General features: G+C 43.6%; 3 protein-coding genes across 3 annotated transcripts in view; all 3 read left to right on the forward strand.

Annotated features, from left to right (window-relative positions):
• Nucleotides 1–3,523: 3,523 nt before the first annotated feature.
• Nucleotides 3,524–25,039, forward strand: part of LOC148039092 (uncharacterized) — a 28,326-nt gene continuing 6,810 nt past the window's right edge. Inside the window, exon 1 of the mRNA XM_087674979.1 lies at nucleotides 3,524–3,898. The gene's annotated coding sequence lies outside the window, so the exon portion shown is untranslated. The remainder of the gene's footprint in view (nucleotides 3,899–25,039) is intronic.
• Nucleotides 10,287–12,397, forward strand: LOC148039093 (uncharacterized). The gene has a single exon (XM_087674977.1). It carries the CDS (start codon nucleotides 11,456–11,458, stop codon nucleotides 12,395–12,397), a length of 942 nt encoding a protein of 313 aa, XP_087531103.1. The 5' UTR covers nucleotides 10,287–11,455.
• Nucleotides 12,676–14,109, forward strand: LOC148039094 (uncharacterized). Its single transcript, XM_087674978.1, has 2 exons — nucleotides 12,676–13,563; nucleotides 13,693–14,109. Exons 1-2 carry the CDS (start codon nucleotides 13,456–13,458, stop codon nucleotides 13,822–13,824), a joined length of 240 nt encoding a protein of 79 aa, XP_087531104.1. The 5' UTR covers nucleotides 12,676–13,455; the 3' UTR covers nucleotides 13,825–14,109.

Below are 25,039 nucleotides of genomic sequence, written 5' to 3' on the forward strand. Positions count from 1 at the left end.
AAGGAAAAAGCATTGAAGGATAGCGTGTATTCGAGTTATCACTTATATTTTGATGGGCGCATACCTTAGGCATGGCGCCTATATTTTGTCGCGCCTATTTATTAAGGCGTTGGATATTTATTTATTATTTTGTATGCGCATGGGCGCATGACTATGATATTTGTATTTGGACATTGTATTAGGTATGCCTGACTCTTTGGGCGCCCACCCATTAGCTTTATTTCTATTTGGCATTAAAGCAAACTCAAAAGCCAAAAGCGTGCTATTTTGTAATTTGGGCTATTATTTGAGCTTGAAGATGATTAATACATAAAATACATGCTTTGTGGAGCACTCACACAAGGCACGGGGGGAGATTGCACACAATTGGTCTCTTGTTCATGTCGTGCATGCTTTCTACCTTGAGTTTTGTGCAAAAAGTAGAGTTCTTTTGTTCTTGGGGACCTTCCGGCGCTCACTATGCGAGCATACATCATCCGATCTGTGCACCAAATTCAACCTGATTCATTATTCCAAATTCTTGTGAGTTTGGGGTCATACAATCCTTTCACAGACGATGTTCTTAAATTTACAAGCACAAAAAATAGTGAAGGCGAGTGCTCAGGACATCTGTTAAGGTGAAGTCCCTATCTTTGATGCTTAGCATTTGCCCTTCTTGGGTCTTTCTTGCCTTGGTGTTAACTTCCTTTATCCTCTAAGGGATAGAGCATACCCCCTTTCCGACCCCACTTCTATGTGATAGGAGCGAGCAATTATGCAATTGGATTCATATCTGATAGTTCTCGGATGGTACTGCCATAGCTTGCTAGTCTTTAGTCCAGGGTTGTTGTCTTGGGAATATGACACTCGAGTTTTCTTGTATTAACATTGAGATGTATCATGGTTAAAGGTGATATCTCCAAAGTTGTTTTGGATTTATTGCGACCAAATGCAAGATAGAAACCAATGAGGGGTCTATTTGTCTTTAGGTCAGCATATGTTTATAACAATAGCTTGGCTTGTTTATAACTAAACCCTAATTAAGTCGAATTGAGCCCTAGCCTTATGTAACATATAGGGTTTCATTTATCGATTTGCCTCGGACAATTAAGTTTGGCAATTCATGTGCGCGTCTTATATCTATCTTTAAGATGAATCCCTAGCATGTAATGTAACTAAAACTGTCCACGGATGCCACGCAAAATGATATGCGAGTCCTTCCTAAGTTGATGATGCAATGCAGCTCTTCTATTCTTGGGAATTCGTTTCAATGCACTGATGCAAATCATAAATAGTGATTGTATTTTTTTATTTGTGCAAGGAACATGAAATCATCACGCCTAATGCAAATATGAATCGCATCTCTTTAAGGGTTTATAGGTTGCCATCATCTTGCACAGTCTTGCATATTTGCAAATTTCGCAATGCAAAAGTATTATTTCTTCCTAATGATGAAGTCTATGCTTTATCATTCTGATAACCCTTTTTTTTGAGTTTCTTTTACCTCTCAAGCATGCCAATGCTAGTGCATAAATCTAATGCTCTATGAACATGCTCAATAAGATCCTTGATTTCAATGTGCACCAATGTGTAATCTTTTGTGCAAGTTGTTCGTTCTAAAGCATGCCAGAGTGCAATAAAACACAATACCGAACATGATTTTATAATACAGCCTAGTTGGTGGTTAGCTATCGTAGATTTTCGCATGGATACTCCTCCTAATGTAGTCGATCTACATTTTTCAAAGATTCCTACCAGAGTATGATTTATGGAATGCACATGGTTACAAAGTATTGCAGTTCCTTGACTCGCAACTCCATAAATTGATGTGAGATTCGCACTCGATTGGACCTTACTTTGCTTGGGAGGCATCGTATAGTTCGACTTTTTCTTCGTGGCTATGCACCCGGGCTATAAGGGAGTTGACTCCTCATGGAAGAAATTGGCTGTGAGAACCCTCTCAAGGAGGGGGGGGGGAAAGAGGGGAAGCTTGAAAGCTTCCAAGGGAAATTTCCCTTTCTCTCTCTCCTCTCTCTCTCTCTCTCTCTCCCTCTTTTCTCTCACTCACTCACTCTCTCTCCCTTCAGTCCAATAGCAGGGGAGGGTAATGATAGTAATCCCCCCTCCTTCTCTCGCCTAAGGGGGGATTTTATAGTGGTATTGGGGGGAAAATAGTATGGCATGGAGCCCACCCCTTATCCCCATTAGGGCAACCAGGTGGATGGCTGCCATGCAGAGTATGGTGGAGGGGGAGAGAAGGGGTAGTCGTACAGCTCGTCGTCTCGTAGCACCTGGAGTCGTTTGCCACCACAGCTCTCCCTCCCTCTGCCAGATGTCGTCCTCATGGCCGTTGTCCCATCGTAGTCCCCCCCTTCGTTCACCAGTTGGTGGTGTGAGTAGAGGGCGTTTTTTATTTTATTTTTTTAAATTTCGTTAATTTAAAGGGGGGGTCTTACTGTTATAAGTGCCAAGGGGGGGGATATTACACATACAATGTGGGATAACCAAGCTGCTCATACAAGGCTTTTGGCAAGCTACAACATTGCGGATTTTAGAACAATTCATATGTAGCATAGTTTATAATGGTTGAACTGCCATATCCACTTTGGGCTATAAAATTTAAATGGCTAATTAATAATGAACACGTTATGATAGGTTGCACTAATGTAGTCTACACTATATGTAGATTGTAAAGCTTAAGCAAGATGTTGATGGTTGGAAGGTCAATGATAGTTTGGCCACTCTTTAGCCAAGGCTGTAAACCATCCCTTTGCTAGCTATGGCACTTGGCACCCTACCTCTCATAGCGCTTGCCATGTGAGATTGTAATTAATTGGAGCTCATTGCTTGGGAGTCAGTCATGGTACTTCTACATGACTTGAAATGTCCTGGGACATGCAGGTTGTGAATTGAGTCAATGGTAGAAATACAATGTTCCAACTTTGAGTAGTCATAGGCAGCGGTTAGGTTGATCCGCAAACTCTGAGCAGATGATGTAGCAATACTAAATGGATATTTCAGGTCAACGGGACAACCATGGCAAATATGTTTTTTTTCCACTCAATACTATGATGAATGTATAATGGTTTATAAGTTTACTTGGCAGTGGATTTCAGGCCGCATACCTTTGCGTTGCAGAGAGCAGGTTGTTTGTGTCTTCACTCTCCAAGTGGTTGGAATTGGAACATAGTCACATGCGGCAATGTGTACCAATAGGAATCACGATCCATCACTTAATGAGTTAGTTCATGTCAACAACATCCATAGCTGCAGTATTGTTTTACAAACTAAGAGCACGAATCCTTAAGAGTAGAGGATCTTTAGTTTTTTCTTTTTGCAATCTTTTACGTGAGACTAGAATCTCGTTTACAATTTACAAACTCACCATTAATAAATTAAACGTAAGTACTAAGTTAAGAAGTTTAAGCAAAGCTATTATATTTTTGCCTTTCTTTAAGAAGGGCAAAGTTTTGGATTGACATTTCAAGGAGAGTTTTGATTTGTGTACCACTTTCTCTAGCAAAGAGAATTGCCTTTGAAAGGGCGTGGGAAGTTGCAAAAATGATCCGATTCCTAAGACTTTCTAGGTCTGTGCCCACGGAGACTTTGTGAGTCTGTACCCCCAGTATCATGGGCTCTGGCGGCGGCAACTTGATGAGAGGCACGTGTGAACCTGACAGGTCTGAAAGCGGCGCCTATTGACCTGCTCGCTTCTGCCAGACATTCGCGAGAAGTAGGGGACAGAGCAGGGACGTGACAGATCGTTCAGTTCAACGAGCAGACGGGGCGATGCCTGTGCTCTGGATAGTGGAGACGACACAAGCCGCCAGGAGAAGTGGCAATTGACGTCGCATTCAGTCCAGCCGGCAAACAAGTGTCCACAGGACAGTCCGACAGGCCACGGTTTTTGCAGAAACAGGTCAGGGGTCTTCTTCTTCTTCTTCTTTCATCAGCAATAGGAAGTGAACATGGCAGAGCTGCGAGGCCAGTGTTGGTGTCAGCTGGTTGAGGCAGCAGCGACTGCAGATATGTTCCTGCTCTGATACCAGTGTTAGGTGTGGAGCTCTTGTGTGGCTAGCAGGCTATGGATGGTGAAGCTCCATGATGGAGAGAGAAGAGAAGAAAGAGAGAGAATGTGAGAGAGCACTTGCACAACAAGGCTACAATCTGGCACAACAAGGCTACAAGCTGAAGAGATCGGTGATAGATGTTAATAATAGTACAATGCTTAGGGCCTCATAATATATGCCTAGGGTTTACCCAAACCTTTGATCCTTATTAAATGCTAGGAGGTGTAAAAGGTTTTCACATCTTTGACACACACTTACACACCTAAGGTGTCTCACACACGTCAGGGGTATGTATAAAACTAAAACTAACATAGATTATCTCTGAGCTAAGGAAAGACTAATCACTTGGGATACAACTTACAATCCAAGTTCTTCATAGTTGTTTATTGCAAAGTGTAGGAAGTGGAAAATGAGGCATCAAGAGGAAAAGCACAATGCGGAAAAAAAAAAAGTCACCTTACAAGAGAGTGAGCTCGGAAGAAATCTAAAAGCATGGGAACAACCACTAGGATTACAAGACGTAACCATGAAAGCCGCAAGAAGGCAAGGGCAAGGCCCCAATCACCCCTATTTTCACTCTCTTGACGTCCGCCACCACCATCGCCATCTCCACTTCCAGTTCTATGACCCAGGTAGATGCCAACAACTTAATCGCTTGGGTCCAGTACTTCGTGAATAAAGAAGTGGGCCAAGGAGCAAGAGAAGGAACCCCCCTAGTAGGAACCAAAAGGCCGGCTACGGCAGATACCGCGAGTCGAGGCAAGACCCTATGAGGCAAAATGTGGCAAGCTCCACAATCTCCGTCCCTGCAATAGAGAGGCCATTCGAAGAATACGATGAGTATGTCAAGAAGCTCCTCTCTCCTATTTAGTCTGATCGGACGCGCCCGTTCGATTTTGAAAATCGGATTAACTTTGAATCGGATCAACTACAAATCAGACCACTCCCTAATCGGACACACCACCTCCGTCCGATTTCGAGAATCGGACGAGAAGGAATCGGACATACTATCTCGTCCGATTGGACGCTCGCGGTTGTCCGATCGCCGCAATCGGACCTAGTATCATGTCTGCTCGAACATACATTCAATTGGACCAAGCATCCCCATCCAAAATCTGACGTATCCCAATCAGACCAACTCGAGCTGTTTGATCGGACACACCTTGTTCGATTGTGACAATTGGACCCGACCCCGTCCGATTCCTAGAATCGGACACTGGAAAATCGAATGTCCGATTTTCAAAATTGGACACTGGTAAATCGGACACAGCCTGAGAAAGAAAATGTGAAAATTTGACAAACCTCGGCTAACGAGAAGCGTGACCCGCGTCAGAAGAACCCACTGAACACCTCACAGGTAGTTACATGCCTAGAAATCATGGACAAATAGTCTAGAATAGTGTTTGGTGTTGTGGGTTGATTGTAAAACCCTAACTCGACCGAGCTGAATGGGATAGCGCAACGAAAAACCCGAGAAGTCGGTGAAAACAGCTAGAAACTGAACACATGACCCTATCAAGCCAACCCATAGACAAGAACGCCGAAGCTACACACTTTGTTTTTTCACTCACTCAGATTTCCATCACCCAAAATACATTTAAGGAAAGCGCAGAGCTTGGTTGCGCACAATGCACTGAAAAGAATATACCCACATACACATGCACAGAGTGAGGATAAGTTGAGGGCTGGTTGCAATTAACAAGGAATTCACTCAGAGATAAAACCTTGAAGGAACCTACTAGTAGAAGGAGACCCAAGAACATAGAAGGGTAATTTAATCCCCAAAAGTAGGACCAAGTGAAGAACATAGCTGAAAAGCCAAACACAACAAGGATAGACACTATTGTGGAAGTGGATCTACCCGGCCTTATCAACTTGATTGACAACTTGGCAGAACAGGAAGCCTTAGACATGGAAGAGGGCAGCTTAGGCCGAAAAAGTTACGTGAGGAGCTTGACCTAGGAGACCTTCCTGAAGCTGTACAGGAGTTGGTGAACAAATACGATGCTCAAACCCGGCTAGAACACTGGGGTAGACCTATAGAGGACGTCATAGTAGACCTCGAGGAAGAGAGGAAGCTGGCTCGTAAGGCTCTGCAAGGCCTGGCTGCGTACAACTAGGACCAGCAAATTAGGAGCTTGCGCCAAAGCTTGAAAATGCGAGAGATCGAGAGGGTGCTAGCTTTAGTAGGTAGAAATCGATCGGAGAGCGAGAGAGCGCTAGAGGGAGACCTCACACTGAGCGAGCTTCTGACGAAGCGACTGCTAGATAACACGGCAACAGAGCAAAGCACTGCATCATTAGCAATATCATTGCTAGCAAAGTTAGGGGTTAACCAAGGCTCTAAGAGCCAATTGAAAATTCATGTGATGGTGAAGCAACTGGACAAATACCAAGCAAATGACGACCCGTACAGCTTTGTGGAACAATTCGAGCACGTATGCGAGGCCAACGGCCTTATCGATTCTACTCAACGCTTCCAAGCTTTCGAATTGTGCTTAGGTGACAAGGATTGGACTTGGTACACGAGTTTGGATATTGCAGAGCGTGCCAATTTCAATGGCTTGAAAAATCTCTTCATTAAGAGATTTTGTGAACTTGGGTACTTCGATAACCTGCTAGTGCGACTCATGAATATCAAGCACAGAGAGAGGATATTCGAGGTTATGTGACGAGCCTCTTCAAGAGAATCCCAATGGGCGAGAGATCAACCGAAAGAGCGGTATCTATGGTATTTATCAGCCGAATACAAAGTGAAGAGCTCTACAAAGCCTTGGCTGGCAACTCGAGCTTGCAGCGAGACGCATTGGCAAGGGTCTTTAAGGAAGCTATTAGATTGGATGACTAGCTCAAGGAAAGAAGCTCTAGAGGCTCGAATTGAGAAGAGTCCAATACCAGGAGTTCCGAGAGGGTCTCAACGCCGAGTGAGAGCAGGCCCAAGCGTGCAGGACAAAGGAAAGGGCACTGATTCGAGAGAAGAGCTAGCAGAGATTAGGATGGACATAACCAAACTACAAGAGATGATGAGACGACCAACGCGTCCACATGTCCAATGCGTGCATTGTGGCGGGAACCACTTGCCAGCTGAGTGCCAGGACTGTAGATCATGACCTTGTGCTAATTGTGGTAGATTCGGCCATGATACCATGCGTTGTAGACTACCTCGGAGACTCCCATACCCGCAGCCTTACGGTCAACCCTACCTTGATATAATAGGCCACCGAACTTCTTTGGAAGGGGAGCCCCATTGGCTCTTTTGGCACCTAATGATACTAAGCCGCCTATCCCTAGGATGGAAATAAATCCTACAGGTATCCCTAGACCACCTGGACCTCACATAACCCACCCATCGAGTGACCCTCCAGTCCACTATATGGACGAGCCTAGCGGCGATAAGCCTTATGTAAACCTATACATGTCCTACGACGAGGAAGGTAACGCAATCCTTATGGACTATCGACCAGTGCCTGTGATGGCATTAGGTAGGGGGATAGGCAGAGGCCTAGGAACACAGACCCAAGAGCCGATCGTGCGTTGAACTTGCAGTCACTCGGGACACATTTCTTCGTGTTGCCCCAGGAGAGAGCAAGCAAATAGAGAGAGGGCATGACCTGAGATGTGCTGAGTGTGGAATCACTCATCTCTTTGTCGATTGCCCTAGGCGGAGGCCATTCTCTAGTTCGGGAAACAAGCCATCGGTTCTATTAGGATTGTTGGGTGTCGAGACACTCGATGAGAAGGCCACGCCTACCTGTTGCATATCATGACCTGCATGCAGACGAAGCAGATCGGCATATCATTGCCGAGACCTAGCAACCTTGATGCAACCTCAATTGGAAATAAGAGTTGGAGATGAAGGAAGAAAAGACCAGATGTTAATGTCACCCTCAAAACCAAAACTGCCACAACACTGTCGGTTGGAAGGAAAGTCATTGACGCAGAGGAAGAAACGTCAACCCTATGGACAGTTGAAAAGGAAAGTGCTAAGGTCGGGGAGTATCCCAACACGAAGCACCAACTCGAAGCCATCAAGAAGGTAGAAGAGTGGGTAAAGGAGGTCTAGGAGCACCTAAAGGACGCTGAGCCCATACTAAAAGACGTGATCGATGATCTCTCAAGCATAAGTATGCCAATCTCTCTCCCACGATCAAGATCGATGACTACGGGGGAAACCCAGCGTGTGTATTCAATTTCGTAGATGAATCCTACTCTCATTAGCTTGTCGATTTTTTTCCTTGACAACATGGGCGTGCTTTGGATTCATGGGGTATGGTCGCTGCTTGACCGGTGTTGCGTCAGGTGTCATGGGTATGTTGTGAGTCACCTCTGACTAGAGATATCTGCCAAGTTGATGCCGTCGTTGGTGTGGACCTTTACCTTGTCCATTCCTAGCAAGGCATATACATCTCCCTTCGGCTTTCTCTCTACTTTATTTGCCAAGCCCAACGCCTTTTCCACCAGCTCCGAGGTCAACTCAATTTGCACCTGACGAGTTCCCTCTCCCTCATGCACAGTTACGGTGCCGTGGTTCCTGTGGAAAGTCCTCAAGAACTTTGCATAGTGGAAGTAGTCCACCCCCTGGCTTATTGCTTCCACGTATTTTTGCAGATTGCATTGCTCGATGATCTTCCTCACAGCCCGCTCTTCAATGGCCAGGTTTTCTAGGTTGAAGATATGTCGGAACTTGAACTGGTTGAAGGCTCGTGTTTCCAATGAAAGTCCATATTTTGCTTGTTCTTTTTTTGAAAAAGGCAAATTGCCAGCCTTTTCTTGGCTTGCCATTATGGATGCCTGTCATGAAGCCATATTCACCATTAATGTTTTTCAAAATAATTAAAAGCAATAGGAACCGACTACATACTTGATGAATTGAAATGCTTGAGTGCAGTAGGCTCTTTTTTTTTTAGTAGTCTATTGATTTCAAATTTTATTGACATTTTCCTCAAATACAAGTTGTTGCATCCTACCCTTGCAACAAGATTTTGGGGACCCATCGTGGTTTGACCGTGCGTCGTTGTTTCTAGTTCTGTTTTGGCTTCCTAGGTTTCGAGTGTGGGTCCATCTTGGCTGAAATGCAACGGCATCAGGAACAAGAGGTGCAGTCCAGTGGGATAGACCCGAATGTGGTGACTTATAACATACAAAAACTGTAAACAACGCACGGTCAAACTGCGATGGGTCCCCAAAATCTTGTTACAAGGATAGAATGCAACAACTTGTATTTGAGGAAAATGTCAATAAAATTTGAAATCAATAGACTATTAAAAAAAAAGCCTACTTCTGTACTCAAGCATTTCAGTTTAGCAAGGATGTAGTCGGTTCTTGTTGCTTGTAATTATTCTAAAAAACACTAATAGTGAATATGGCTACATGACATGCACCCATCATGGCAGGCCAAGAAAAGGCTGACACATTGCCTTTTTCAGAAGAAGAACAAGCAAAATATGGGCTTTCAGTGGAAACACGAGCCTTCAACCAATTTAAGTTTCGACATATCTTCAACCTAGAAGACGTGGGCCATTGAAGAGCGGGTTGTGATGTAGATCATCGAGCAATGTAGTCTACAGAAATACGTGGAAGCAGTAAGCCTGGGGGTGGACTACTTCCACTATGCAGAGTTCTCGAGGACTTTCCATAGGAACAGGTCGTTGGAAACTCGTCAAGTGCAGATTGAGTTGGCCCCGGAACTGGTGGAAAAGGCGTTGGGCTTGGCAAATAAAGTAGAGAGAAAGCCGAAGAGGGATGCATATGCATTGCTAGGAATGGACAAGGTAAAGGTCCACACCAACGACGGCATCAGCTTGGCGGATATTCCGGATCCCGAAGTCCAACTCCAAGCCAAGATGGTACATGCGTTGTTCCGGCAGTGTTGTGGCACTTTTGGTTTTGAGGGCGACCTTTGCGTTTGGTCTTTTCTTCCTTCGTCTCGAGCTCTTCTTTCCAATTGAGGTTACGTCAAGGTTGCTAGGCCTTGGCAATGATATGCTGGCCTACTTCATCTGCGCACGGTCATGACATGCAACGGGATAGGCGTGGCCTCCTCATCGAGTGTCTCAGCACCGAACAACCCTGATGGAACCGATGGCTTGTTTCCCGAACTAGAGGATGGCTTCCGCCTAGGGCAATCGACAAAGAGGTGAGTGATTCCACACTTAGCGTATCTCACGTTAGCCTTATCTCTATTTGCTTGCTCTCTCTCGGGGCAACACAAAGAAATGTGTCTTGGGTGACCGCAAGTCCAACATACGATCTGGGCTCTTGGGTTTGTGCTCCTAGGCCTCTGCCTCTCCCCCTACATAATGCCATCACAAGCATTGGTCGGTAGTCCATAAGGATTGCGTTACTTTCCTCGTCATACGACACGTATGGGTTTACATAAGGCTCATCGCCGCTAGGCTCGTCCACATAGTGGACTGGAGCGTCACTCGGTGGGTGGGTGGTCCATGTGGTCTAGGGATACCTATAGGATTTATTTCCATCCTAGGGATGGGCGGCTTAGCATCACTCGGGACCTTAAACCTTTGCTGGCCAGCACCTTAGCCTTCCTGATCACTCCACTTGTAACTCCGAGGCATCTGAGCACTCTTTTTTTCCCATTTTTGTTCAGGACTGTTTTACAGCAGTGAACCTTAAGCTTCCCACTCCATTTTCTCCCTCCTATCCTACTCTAAACACAACAAAATCCAAAAGCAAAGTACTAAACTGATTTCTCCTACTCAACCAATCACCAAAAACCAAAAATATTTGTAGCATGGATTTGAAAACCCAAAACCTCCTATCTATCTCAAGCTTCGGATCGGGAATGAAACCCTTACTTCGATGCTCTATTTGAAGTGCGCAAGCGTTCAATAGGGTTGCACTCGTACGTCAAATGGACAGGTTCGTACCATACGAACCATATGGTACGTATCCATATTGTTTTGTATTGTTTCGTACAATATTTTAAGCATGTTTTGGCCACGTATCTTGCGGGACAAGGCGAGCTATCCAGGAAGTTTCCGCGCGAAACGGGCTTGGGAAAAAGGTGCAAATTGGGTACGATTGATCATTTGCGACACACACATGTGACATGTCACACACTCTTGCAAGTCTCGACTCTCTCCTCAGCCCTCGCTCTTGTCTCCAAGTCTCCAAGGCTGCATCAAGCTCCCATCCCCTCCAAGCTCCCTCTTCCTCTCTCCTCTTCCCCTCTTCTCTTGAGTCTTTCTCCCATCCTCTCCCTTTTCAAAGTTCGTTTTTCTTCCAACTTTCCAAGTTTCCTCGATCCCCTCCCTCTTCAAGGCTCAAGCATTATCTCACTCTCTCCTCTTCCCCCCATCCCCTCCCTCTTCAAGCATCACTGCCGATCGGAGTGACAAGTCTCGACTCTCTTCTCTTCATCGGGCCTCTGGCCTCGCCTTGGCACCATGACACGTGAGAAGCATGAGGCCTTTAACTTGCACGCCATCCATGTGGAGAGGGACACAAAGAATTCCAACTCCCACAATTGGATATGCAAGTATTGCAGGAAGAGCTACACAAGTGGTGCAACCTGGCTTCTCCAACATCTTTCCAAGATGGGGGGGCAAGTCGCTCCGTGCAAGTTGATTCCTCAACACATTGCGGACGAGATTCTCGCCAAGATGAGAGGGGGATCCACTAGAGGAGGAGGTGGCAGATCGGCGACGGCGGCATCTACACCTATGCCTACTTATGAGATAGCCTCAAATGTAGGCCTATCTTTGACCGATGCCGGTGAGGCCTCCACCATTGGTGGTGCCGACTCCACATCCGCTTCGGGCTTTGGCATTGGCAAAAGGCAAAGGTTAGAGGCTCACACGGTACCGGAGAGGCAATCCTCTCTCTCTCAAGCTCCCGGTCATACACGTGGATCGGTTGCTTTTCTTAGAGAAAGGCAACGACAAGCCGATGTTGAGATTGCACGCACGGTGATCGAGTGCAATCTTGCATTCAACATCCTAAAGCATGAGCAATGGAAGAAGATGGTGAGAACCATCACCAATGTGGGCCCATGTGAAGGATGGAGCGGCGTCTCATACAATGATATGAGGACGAAGAAGATTGATGAAGAGGAGAGGATTGATAAAGCCCTTGATCCTATTCGGGCCGCATGGACAAAATACGGTTGCTCCATTCTCACAGATGGATGGAGTGACCGTAAGAAACGGGGTATCATCAACATACTTGTTTCATGTCCACTTGGCACATATTTTTTGCGGGCCGTAGACACCGACAAGAGGGGAAGAAAAACGACCGGCCCATTCATCTACCGCCACATTCGGCAAGCTATCATTGAGGTACACATTGTCTTTTTAAAGTTTCTTTCATTATTTATGAATCATAATTAGAATTTTCAAGTCGTGATTCATGATTCATCTCTCCCCAAAGCTTTTATAATTTGTGCCATGTATGATGTGCTTGTAGGTGGGCCCGTTGAATGTGGTGCAAGTTGTGACCGACAATGCATTCAATTGTCGGCGCATGGGCCGTTTGCTTGAGGCTGAGTTTCCTTCGATCGTGTGGACTCCATGTGCAAGTCATTGTTTGGAGTTGCTCATGGAGGACATCGAGAAGCTAAAATGGGTGAAGAGGGTGGTACAAGGCTACATCTGTTGTCACCTTCTTCATGGTGAAGGTGAAGGTGCTTGCGATGTATCGCGAGCATAGCAAACTTGAGTTGAAGAAGCCTTCTTAAACTCAGTTTGCTTATATGTGGTTATTGTTGGAGCGGCTTTATGAGGTGCGGTCCGCCCTACGCCAAATAGTGGTGTCCACTCTATGGAATGAGTGGGATGAGCATGAGACAGAGGAGGCGAAAGCCATGCAGCGGCTGTGCCTTGATGAGCAGTTTTGGCAGAAAGTCTGTGCCATTGTGATTGCCGTGACTCCCTTTTATAGGGTGTTGCACATGACTGATTGTGAGGGGTCCACCATGGGCCTTCTCGTTCACTTCTTCAGAGCGGCATTGGTGGAGGTACGGGCTTGCATGATGATCACAGATTCTCAGCGTGCATACATCATAGAGATAGCAAAGAGGAGATGGACATGGATGCATAGGCCCATCCATGGTTTTGCAGCATTGGTGCATCCGGCCTACAAGTCGCCGGCGATCATGGATGACAGAGAGCTCCAGTCAGATCAGCTTGCATATTTGACTCATGTGGTCCCCATAGATGACCACAACACAGTCCTAGAGGAGCTTGGATGCTATGCAGATCAGAGAGGACATGTGGCATTTTCTTCTCCCACTTGTTGGAGAAGGAAGTCACTTGTAAAGCCCCTATTTTGGTGGCAAAATTTTGGATATGTGCTGGAGACTCTTCAGCCCTTGGCCATGAGAGTCCTTGCGTAGGATTGCTCTTCGGGTGCATGTGAGAGAAACTGGAGTGCCTATTCTCTCATTCACATGAAGATTCGCAATCGTCTTAGCACACGACAATTAGAGCAGCTAGTCTATTGCCGCACTAACTTGCGCATGATGAAGGCCATGATGAGTATGGGTAGTCCAAAGCAGGTAAATACCTAACCATAAAATGATAAGTCAAGTTTAATTTTTAAATTTGTCGGTTTCAACTTGTTACTTTATAGTATTATACTCAACAGTTTAGTATTTATAATCTATTATCTTATGTGCATTGTGTAGGTGAATGTTGATACATTCAAGTTGACGGGCGACACTCTTGTGAGTGTACATCAGGAGGTCGATGAGGAGCAAATCTTTGTAGAGCTCTATAGAGAGCTTATAACAGCAGACACCCGTGACGCTTGTAGTTAGCGTGCTCGTAGGCGAGGAGTTCGAGTTGCCAGCAAGGGCATGGTCATTCGACCCTCTTCGAGATCGAGGAGGGGTGGTTCAGGTGGTTTGCAAACATATATGATGCGGGGCTCTAGTAGCTCTCGTCCAGTTCCTGATGATGACATTTCCCCCTTGTCTACAGTTAGACCGTCATTGCCTAGGGAGCCATCATTTGATGATGATGGTAATCTTATCAGTGCGGATGAGTATGAGAGTGCCTCATCATTCAATGACGAGGAGTCATCTTCAAACTCTCTTGATGAGCACTCAGATGATGATGATGATGATGCTGATGATAGTGATGCCTCATGAGTCATCCTAGCCTCTAGGCCTCAGCTCTCTCGAGTCTCACCTTTTTGTATCTACTTAGTACTATCACTGATGATTGTATCCAGTTTCACTCATTGATGATTGTATGATGTATCCAGTACACTGTATCGTTCGGCGTTGCTCGTACGTTTGCTGCTCGCATGTGATTGCGAGGGCTTTTTACCTCATGTATTCAGTATATTTTGTAATGGCACTGCTAGTTTCACTTTAAACATGTGTGTCTATTATTTATAGTTTTAGTAAAAATAAAGTTAATTTTTTTTTGTACTAATATCGTACCGTACCTTATAAAATCTTAAGGTACCATTTAGTACCGTATTTTATCGTACCGTACCGTATCGTACTTTTCGTACCTGACAACTATGGCGCTCAAGCTTGAATCCGTTGGTCCCGGCAACGAAACCAAAATGTAGAGGCGAGCTCAAGCTCAACTGCTAAGACCGATGGACCTCTTATTGGCCAAGCGTTTCAAGCGAGCACTAATGGCTACCTCTCACATAGTCGACGCGCTATCCCTCTCTACGAGCGCAGTGAGCTTACCTTAACGCCCGATTGAGTTGCTTTCTCTCTCAAACACTCCGATAGCTCCACGATTCGTGATGCATGCTCAAGCATCCTCAAGCCTCTTCCTTCAAGCTCCATCCTCTATAGCCATGCGTAAGACGAGAGAAGAGAAGAGAAGAAGAAGAAGAGAGGAGAAGGGGGAGGGCTTCACGTTTAAGATCCCTCACTCTCATATACTCCCTCCCTCAAGCACTCACAAGCAAGCAAGAGGAGAGAAGAAGAGAAGAAGAAGCACTCACAAGCAAGCAAGAGGAGAGAAGAAGAGTCCACTTTGCCACACACCAAAGAATGAGCTCTCATCCACTTTTTGAACTTTATATACAAAACCCTAAATCTCTTTTGGGCGGTTATCCCCTTATCCCCTTTTTCTTACATGGCCGGCCGTGGCATAGGCCCTTTTTCCCATTGTCCTTCTCTCTTCCTAGCTTAGTCCTACCGCCCGTTCATGGTTACAAATTGTACAGGAGGGAGCCTAGTGTTCTCTATAGAGGTTTTGGGTGCGGCTTTATATTTAAAGGTGCGCCTTCTTGCTTTTGGCTTCTTGCAGCTTCCAAGGTTGCATCTTGTACTCCTGGTGGTTGTTCCCATGCTTTTAGATTTCTTCTAGGCCCACTCTCTTATAGGGCGGCTTTACCTTTTTCCCGCCTTGCGCTTTTCCTCTTGATGCCTCGTGTTTCGCTTCCTTGGCTTTGCAATAAACCATAGTCAAGCCCAATGGCAAGTTTATGCAATCCAATTTTGTGTGATCTTGATTATGTAGGGATCAAGTGTAAGTCGCTATGGAGACCAAGTTTGGGATCAATATGGATTAGAAGAGCACTCTTATGGTCAGAGATGTTCCATTAGATAATCCATTATTTTACGTTTTGTTTGACTTTGGGGTTGGTGCTTCACATTCACCCTCACAATCCATGCTCTTCTCTTTTACTTATGACTTTACATTTAGATTCATCTGTATTGCATCTAAAACCCTACTTTGGCCAACTATCAAGTATTTTGTCTTAGCACACATTGTCTTTGATTCACACTTAGGCTTCAGGTTACTATTAAACACTTCAAGGTGTATGACTTTACATCTTGGTGCTTTGTTGCTAGGAATGTCACCTATTCACTATGCACCTTCCACGTATCCATGAGTGTGGTACACTCGTCTATCGGTTCAATTGTGTGGGGAATCTCCCTTAAGCATACTAGTGTTGACAAACCCATTCATTAATTGTATCTCTTTTCATTAATTCATTCGCACTTACAGCCCCAAAAGAGTTGGGTGCCCACATTTTGGGGTGCCACTCGAGATTGTTTGTGCCTATAAATAAGGCATTGACCTCCCCCATTCACATTGTCATTCATTCTTTCTCACACACTCAATCACTTTTTCTCACACACTCAATCGTCTTCTATCCATCCATTTGACTCTTCTTTCTTTGGGTGTCTAGCACTTGGTGGATACTACTTGCAAGAGTGGTCCGAGTGCTACCATCTGAAGCTGTTTGATTGCCGCCCATTGTTTCTGGAGTTGTTGACACTATTAGTTGATTGTCGCCTAGCTTGCCACACTGCTTGGGATTGCTGCCTACTTGTATCCATGACATCCACATTTGTGTTTTCATCTTATGGTATAGCCCACTTTTGCGTTTTGTTTGGACATGCCGCCTTGCTCATGGAGTTGTTGTTTTTCACACGAGCTTTTGCTTTTTGTTGCTTAGCCCCTTCCGGCATCTGGCGACAAGTAGTCTGCTGCTCATGCATGCTGTGTGTTGTAGTTGGGAGACCCTCTATTGCCGTGTTTTACTCTTAAGGCAGGCTATCTGCATCCTTATAGAGCATTCTTCACTGCAGATTTTCTGCGTTTCACTCTCTCTCTCTCTCTCTCTCTCTCTCTCTCTATTCACTCGTTGTCTTGGTCATATGTTTCTGCACTGCTTTACTTTGAAAATTAGTGGCCAATAAATTGGTCTAGGCCCAAATCTGACACCGAGTACCACCTAGTACCTGTTAGGCATAACTTATTACAAGTTTTGCCTTTAGCACCAATTGATATCTCGAGATCCTTGGCTTGTTACCATGAAATAAATTAAAATGCATACTACACCGAAATTTCCATAAGGCATCACAGTAACAACATTGGTCATTGTTATCTAACCATACCACATGCCCTAAACCTTACTGAAATTTTCAGCCGGCATAAACATGACATAAGTCTGAAAGGCAATCTAGAATTGTCACTAGAAACCCATGGGATACATTGAAACCAATCTTCCTTCCGTGGGTGGGTGGTAAATCCCTGATTACAACTTAATTACAGCAATAAACAATAAATGCAAATCTGAGAATGCAAATTTATCTACTAATCTTGGACAATGCACACCCAATTGGCCCTAAAAGTGGTGCCCCTTTAGGCATTTCTTTAGCTTTATTGAAGAAAAAGTTGATTTACAATGGGATTGTCCCGATCCCCTTTGCAATCCAAACTCCCCTAGCTATCCAAAGCGACCAGCAAGTCTTCAATCTGATTTGCCCCTCGATTCAGACACTTAATTGGCCTTCACCCACTTCATAGACGATGGAAATGCCCCAAATTCAATGGCTGGCTAGTTTTCCACTTGAATGTAGCTGCTTTAGTTGAAATTCACCTTCAGCCCTGAAAAATCCAAGTCTTGGAGCTTCCAAATTTTGACACGCTTCCTGAGGCTGTTGCTAAACCCTAATTTCTGCTACAAATTAGGGCTTACGGCAGAGAAATTTTAAATTTCTCAGCTTTTGGTGATCTCAATGCTGCAATCTTTGGAGCAAGGCTAGGAGATGAGAGAGAATGCTGAGGAGAGAGAAAATTCAGACTTTCTTCGTGAAGAACTGAAGAAAATCTGTCATTTATTGCTGTTGCTCTGTCTCAACAGCTTGTAGATGCAAAGAATTGAGGAAAATCAGTCATTTACTATTGCTGCCCTATCTGAATAGCCTGTAGATGTTGTCACCTGTTGTTGATTGGTCTTCTCTTGCCCTTGGCTGCCTCAGAAGGTTCTCCAATGGTTGCAAATCAGACAGCAACATCTCCTCTCTCTCTCTTGCAAGTTGAATACACTAAAAATGCCTCTCTCCAGCCTCTAAAGACGTTTTTGAGTCTTGCATGGACATTTTTGACAAGTGGCAACCTTCCCAAATGATTTTTCCAGCATTATCCATAATTAAGTATTACTTTTCAATCTTTAAATACTAAAAATTAATCTAATAATTATTTCGGTGCCTTGAAAAATAATGACTGGCCAAGAATTAAATTTGCTAGGCAACTTCCATTCATGAGTGTCTCTGCGTCATCTTTGACCATTAGATTGGCGTTAGGTACCATTAAACGCCACTTCTTTAGTGTCACCAACTGACACTTATGGCCAAATGAATGACCTAGGCCAACAATTGGCACCAGATACCACCAAGTACTTGTGCGGCATAACTTATGGTAACTTTTGCCTTTGACATCTCGTGATTTTCTTAGATCCCGTGCTCGTAAATTTACTCTAACCCTAGTTGTACCTCACATGTTCAACATTTAATTAATCACGTGATAAAAAATTAATCCACATATTAAGTGAGATTTCAAAAATACATGTCCTCATGATAGCCCTTCCCCTTGAAATCCTTGCAATCGTCCTCGATTGCATTGCCAAATGTATCAAAAGCAAAGTACTACACTGGAATTTCCATAGGGCATCATAGTCAACACAACATTGCACACTGCTGTTCAACAATTCCATATGCCCAATATATGCTAAAAATTACCAGCCAACATAACATAATATCAGACTCACAAAGAATCTCAAAAACATTGCCAGATTATCATGTGACATGTCCATTTCTCATGAGCTCAACTCATTTGGCAAAACCAAACCAGAGTATAGCGAAAACCAAGCATAAACCATGGCTGAAACATCAATGGCATCATAACATATGCTGTTTTGTCCATGGAACTAGATGTAAACCATTGAAAACTGAGCATAATCTTATCATAAACTGATCACTTGTTGATCTGAGAACTGATCACAAACTGCTGCAAATGTGACCCCAATCTAATCACAAACTCATTGCAAAAGCTGATGCAAAACTGATCCAAAAAGTGACCATAAAACGGTTCTCAAGCTGATCAAAAACTGAGCTGAATACCACTGACTATTAATGATCATACGTTGAAAACCAACATTCGATAATCAGCCCTTGATGATCATTAACTGATGCTACACCAAGCATAGCCAATGCCATACCAAGTATAATTGATTGCACACCGAGCATAACAGATGCAAATGTACAGTTTCAAAGCTACAGTAAAAACCATACCGATCTGCATACCAAACATAGTGACTAGTACATTGAATAGAGATCTCCTGGCAAACATACTGTTCAGCTACAGTACCTTGAATGTATTTTGAATACATTCGAGATCCACAACTTCTAGAGCAGTCCATTATTGAGGATCAGAGGTGCTAGCTCCCTCACAAGCATCAGGTAATACTTTGGACCTCTGCTGTGCTGAATCTAATTGAGCTCGAACTTAAGTCAGCTCTAACTGGAAAGCATCAAGATAAAGCTGCAACAACTTAGGATGGTCTGCCAAGTCATCCTCCTCCATCCATTTGGCATCCATTAGTGAATAATTCTGAAACTTCACCAAGTACCTTCTGGAACCCTTACCCCTAATCTTCCTCTCTTTGTGTGCCAAAATCTGCTCTGTTGAACCAATATTTCATCGAGCTCTTCAACCTCCGATTGAATTTCAACAATACATCCTCTAGCACATCTCCATGAAAAGGTCTAAGCAAGCTCACATGAAAGGCATTGTGTATCCACCAGTGTGTAGGCAATTTCAGCCTATAGTATACATCACCGATCCTCTCCAACACTTACAACAAGGACAGATTCCCCTTTCAATTTTTTCAGCCATGTCTTTTCAATTCGCAGCAATACATAATCACCCTCTGCAAAGTGCAAAGCACATCTATGACGATCATTGCTCTCTTTTGCTTATCCTGTGATCTTTAAAGCACATAGTTAACCTTCTGATAAGCTACATCCATGCTTTCCACATAGCGATCAAACTCAAAGATCTTATCTTTTGTGTGCAAAATAGGGTACTTTCTTACCACCCTCTATTTAGCTTGCTGTTTATTAGGACAGGTCTATGCTATATGCCCTTCCTATTCACGAATATAGCATTTATTTGTAGCCATCAGCTCCTTACGTTGTGCATCTCAGCCTTTGCCTCTTTGACATGTGACTCGGCATCATCATCGTGGAATTCTGCATCCTTTCCACACAGCAATGTGTCGGCTATAGTAGCAGTTTCTACAAGCTGAGACATACTGGAAATAGTGGACTTAATGCAAAAATCCCGAATACCTTTGGCAAACCACAAGTATACTTCTCCACCTGGTCATGGAGGGGTACTGTGCGATAAGAAGTAACTAGCAACAATGCATTCCCAAAATTCCTTATTATATTGATCCAAGTTCTTGCAGTCTTTGGAATTCAATGATTCCAAGCTGTCATAATGTCTACTTCAAAGGTACTTGGCAACCAATTTGAAGCAAACATTGGCTTGAATTGGACCCAAGTGGTAGGTGACTTTCCTTGAATAAGAAGTGTAGACCACCACTGCAATGCATTTTCCTTTAAAAATATGGCTGCCTTGCGTATCTTAGATGCCTCTGTGAACTTGCCTCCAGAATAGACTGCATCAAACTGTTGAATAAAAACAAGTGCTTTCAGCCTATCTTGTGCACCACTAAAAGGCTCAAACTTCATGCTTTTGCCACCGTCATCATAGTTCTTTGGTTGACCTATGGGAGTCAAGTTATCATAAATGGGCTGTTGCAAAAAGGGTGCATTGGCTGTATTTGCATAAAAACCAGCACTATCTGAAGCACCTACATGACCAGCACCAAATCCTTGTGCTCCAACAGTCCCTAGGGATGCCGATACATATGCATATGGCCCGCTTTGTGCCCAGGCATCATGCCTATGCTGCCATGCGCGGGATTAGACATTCTACTTGTATTACCCGGATACATTGGGTGTTGTGAGCCATGCATTGGTTGCTGCATACCGTAGGGATTTGTGTCATACATTCTCATATGCGGTGCCTGTCCAATCATAGCATGAAAAATGGTACCACCACCAAAGTATCCTTGTTGTCCCATGCTTGCATGTGCATAATTGCCTTGCTGCCCATGTTCCCATGGATTGGCACTACCAAGTTGGCCATGCATTTGCACTTGCTGCCCCACGAATACCAACTTGGTAGCTGTTCTAAAGAAGGCTCAGGGATTTCCTTCAGTTCTTGTGGCTGTCCCGAAGTTGTAGAAGGTGTCTTCATCTCTTTGCCTTTGCTGTCTTTCTTTGGGGCATTCAAGAATTGAGTAAACTGGGGATCCTTTGCCAATTCAGCAAAAAGATTTGCTGTTGTACACATTCGATCCTTGAAGCTATCATAAAATTCTTCAGCCCCTTGCTGGCCATCAGCCTCTTTATGCATTGAAGTGCCAACATTTGGGTCATTTCCCACATTTTCAGCATGCTGTCCATGTTGAGAACCATGCCCAATATCAGTCATTGCATTTTCCCCTTCACCACATGATTGGCCAAGGAGTGATATATCCTCTCCACTTGATGCCATATCACCATGTGAAGACATGCTTGCTGTAATTCACCGTTGAGAACAATTTCAGCAATAATGCAATAGTCCCAAGTTGCAATCAAGTACCATGGGCTCACCAATTCAAAGGATTTGACGGTATCCTAGCAATGGAACCATGAAACCAGCGTCTTTCATGGATGGGTGATAAATCCTTGATTACAACTTAATTGCAGCAACAAACAATAAATCCAAATCTGAAAATGGAAATTTATCTACTGATCTTGGACAATGCACCTAATTGGCTCTAAAAGTGGCACCCCTTTCAACATTTTTTTAGCTTTATCAAAGAAAAAGTTGATTTACAATGGGATTCTCTCGATTCCCTTTGCAATCTAAACTCCCCTTGTTGTCCAAAGTGACCAATAAGTCTTCAATCTGATTTGCGCCTTGATTCGGGCAATTAATTGGCCTTCACCCACTTCATAGACGATGGAAATGTCCCAAATTCAATGGCTGGCTAGTCCTCCACTTAAATTTTGCTGCTTTAGCTGAAATTCACCTTCAGCCTTGAAAAATCCAAGTCTTGGAGCTTTCAATTCTTTGCACGCTTCTTGAGGCTGTTGCTAAACCGTAATTTCTACTGCAAATTAGGGTTTATAACAGAGAAATCTGAAATTTCTCAGCCTCTGGTGATCTCAATGCTGCAATCTTTGGAGCAAGGCTGGGAGATGAGAGAGAATGCTGAGGAGGGAGAAAATTCAGACTTTCTTCACGAAGAATTGAAGAAAATCAGTCATTTACTGCTGTTGCCCTATCTCAACAGCTTGTAGATGTAAAGAACTAAAGAAAATCATTCATTTACTATTGCTGCCCTATCTCAATAGCCTATAGATGCTGTCACTAGTTGTTGATTGGTCTTCTCCTGCCCCTGGCTATCTCAAAAGGTCTTCCAATGGCTGCAAATCAGACCAGCAGCATCTTCTGCTTCTCTCTTGCAAGCTGAATACACTAAAAATGCCTCTCTAGCTTCTAAAGACGTTTTTGAGTCTTGCATGGACATTTTTGACAAGTGGCAACCTTCCCAAATGGTTTTTCTAGCATTATCTATAATTAAAGATTACTTTTCAGTCTTTGTACTAAAAATTAATCTAATAATTATTTCGGTGCTTTAAGAAATAATCTGACTGGCCAAGAATTAAATTGGCTAGGCAGCTTCCATTCCGGAGTGTCTTCGCGCCATCTTTGACCATTAGATTGGCGTTAGATACCATTAAACGCCACTTCTCGTGTTACCAATTGACACTTATGGCCAAATGAATGACCTAGGCCAACAACTGGCACTAGATATCACAAAGTACGTGTGCGGCATAACTTATAGCAACTTTTGCCTTTGACATCTCGTGATTTTCTCAGGTCTTGAGCTCGTAGATTTACTCTAACCCCAGTTGCACCTCACATGTGTAACATTTACTTAATCATGTGATTAAAAATTAATCCACATGTTAAGTGAGGTTTCAAAAATACATGTCCTCATGACATACATCCATAACTCATGTTTCTCAACTGTTCTCACTTTAGAACCACAGTAAAGCATATTTTTAGCATAAACCATGGCTGAAACTCTCAATGGTATTTACTCACATGCTACTATCCATGGAGCTAGTTGTAAACCATTGAAAGTTGAGCATAATATGATTATAAAGTGATCACTTGCTGATTTGAGAATTGATCACAAAATGCTGCAAATGTGACTCCCAAACTGATCACAAGGTGATTGCAAAATCTGATTAGAAATTGATGCAAAACCGATTCCAAAATTGACCACCATAAATGGTTTTCAAACTGATAAAAATTTAAGCCGAAACTTGTCATAATTTTTATTTGAAATTGAGGCAAAAGCTCATGCCAAACTGATCATAAACTAATGTTAAAGTATAGTTTCAGTGCCCGGGTGAAACTCAGTATAGTTTTAGTGCCCGGGTGAAACTTATACTCATATGCGTATATCTGACAGTGACTTGGATGCATGTTGAATACATCCGAGATCCACTATATACAAGAGTTGTCCACAAGTGGTGGAGTGCAAGTGCTACCTTCCCCTTGAGCATCATGCAATACTCCGAGCCCTTGCTCTATTTAACGTGATTGAGCCCAAACTGAAGTTTGTTGTGATTGAAAGGCATCTAGGTAAAGTTGCAACAATTGAGGATGATCTGCCAAGCCATCCACTTTGCATCCATTGGTGAAACAATGTTGAAGCTTCATCAAGAATCATATGGAAACTTTGCCTCTAACTTTACTTGCCTCGAAATCTCCACTAGATTGTAGGTCTTTCTTTTCCTAAAGCATTGCATATGTACACATTGCTGCAATTCCAAGTTAACTAATATGCAACATTGCATCCAATTGACTAGCCCCTCATGTGTGCTTGGCATGCTAGGAGCACAAGATGTATAAGGAAATATTTTTGACCATTGCAATGTGATTATGCATGGGAATTCGTATACTACCAACCATATCAAGATACATTTTTCTATATATTACTAGTTGCATTTTTCCTCATGACCAACACTGTACGGAGTATTTGCATGACTAGCATTAATACCATGAGCCCCATAAGCATTCGCGGGTGCAGACGTATTATCAAACATGCTACTTTGTGCCTTAGGCATCAAGCCAATGCTACCATACATAGGGTTTTGCACATTTCCAGCCATACCCAAATACATTGGGCCTTGCATACCATGCATTGGCTGTTACATACTAAAGGGATTTGTGTCATACATTCTTGTATGTGGTCCTTGTCCAACCATAGCACGAAAAATTGTGCTACTACCAAAGTATGCAGGCTGCCCGATTATAGCATGCATGCCCGGTTGTCCAAAATTCATTGGATTGATACTTCCGTGACGGACTTGCATTTGCATTCCTTGCCTCGTAGGTACTAGTTGTTTTGCTTCATTAACATCTTTGGGAGCTTCAAGTGAAGGCTTTGGCATTACCTTCCATGCACCTTGCTCTTGCGAAGCTCTTGAAGATGATTTCCTCTTCTTGCCTTTGCTACCCTCCTCTAAGGGGTTCAAGAAGCATATGGACTACGCATCATTTGCCAATTGCTTTAACATTTCAGCTATTGTTATCAACTGATCTTTACACAAGTCATCAAATTCTTCTTTCTCTTGTTGGTTATCAACTTCAAGAGACCTAGGAGGACCCAACTCTTGTCCAATTCTCTCATTTTCAGCTTGCTGCCCATGCTTCGTACCTTGTCCAAGATTAAGCATTGTATTTTCCTAAACACTTTGTGAATTTTCAGATTGAGAGGCATCATCCTTGCTTGATTCCATCTCAGTATCTGAAAACATTCTTGCTATAATACTCACCCGAATATAGTTTCAGCTCTAGAGTAAAGCTTCTGACCTTCAATCAGGTGCCTTGGTACCAGCAATTCGAAGGAATTAATATTATCCTGGCAAGGAAATCATGAAATCAACTTTCCTTATTCGATAGGGTGGTAAATAACCTGTACACCTTGTTGGCCCCAAAATTGGTGTCCCTTGTGATATTTCTTTATCTTATATTGCAAATGAAAGGAGTACAATTGAGATTTTTCGATCTCCTTCGCTAATCCAAGTGCCTCTTACTATCAAAACTAATCAGCAAACCTTCAAACCAATT

This window comes from Lygodium microphyllum, chromosome 3 (assembly GCF_053477565.2).
Source record: "Lygodium microphyllum isolate KBCC chromosome 3, Lygodium_microphyllum_v1.1.10, whole genome shotgun sequence".
NCBI lineage: Eukaryota > Viridiplantae > Streptophyta > Polypodiopsida > Schizaeales > Lygodiaceae > Lygodium > Lygodium microphyllum.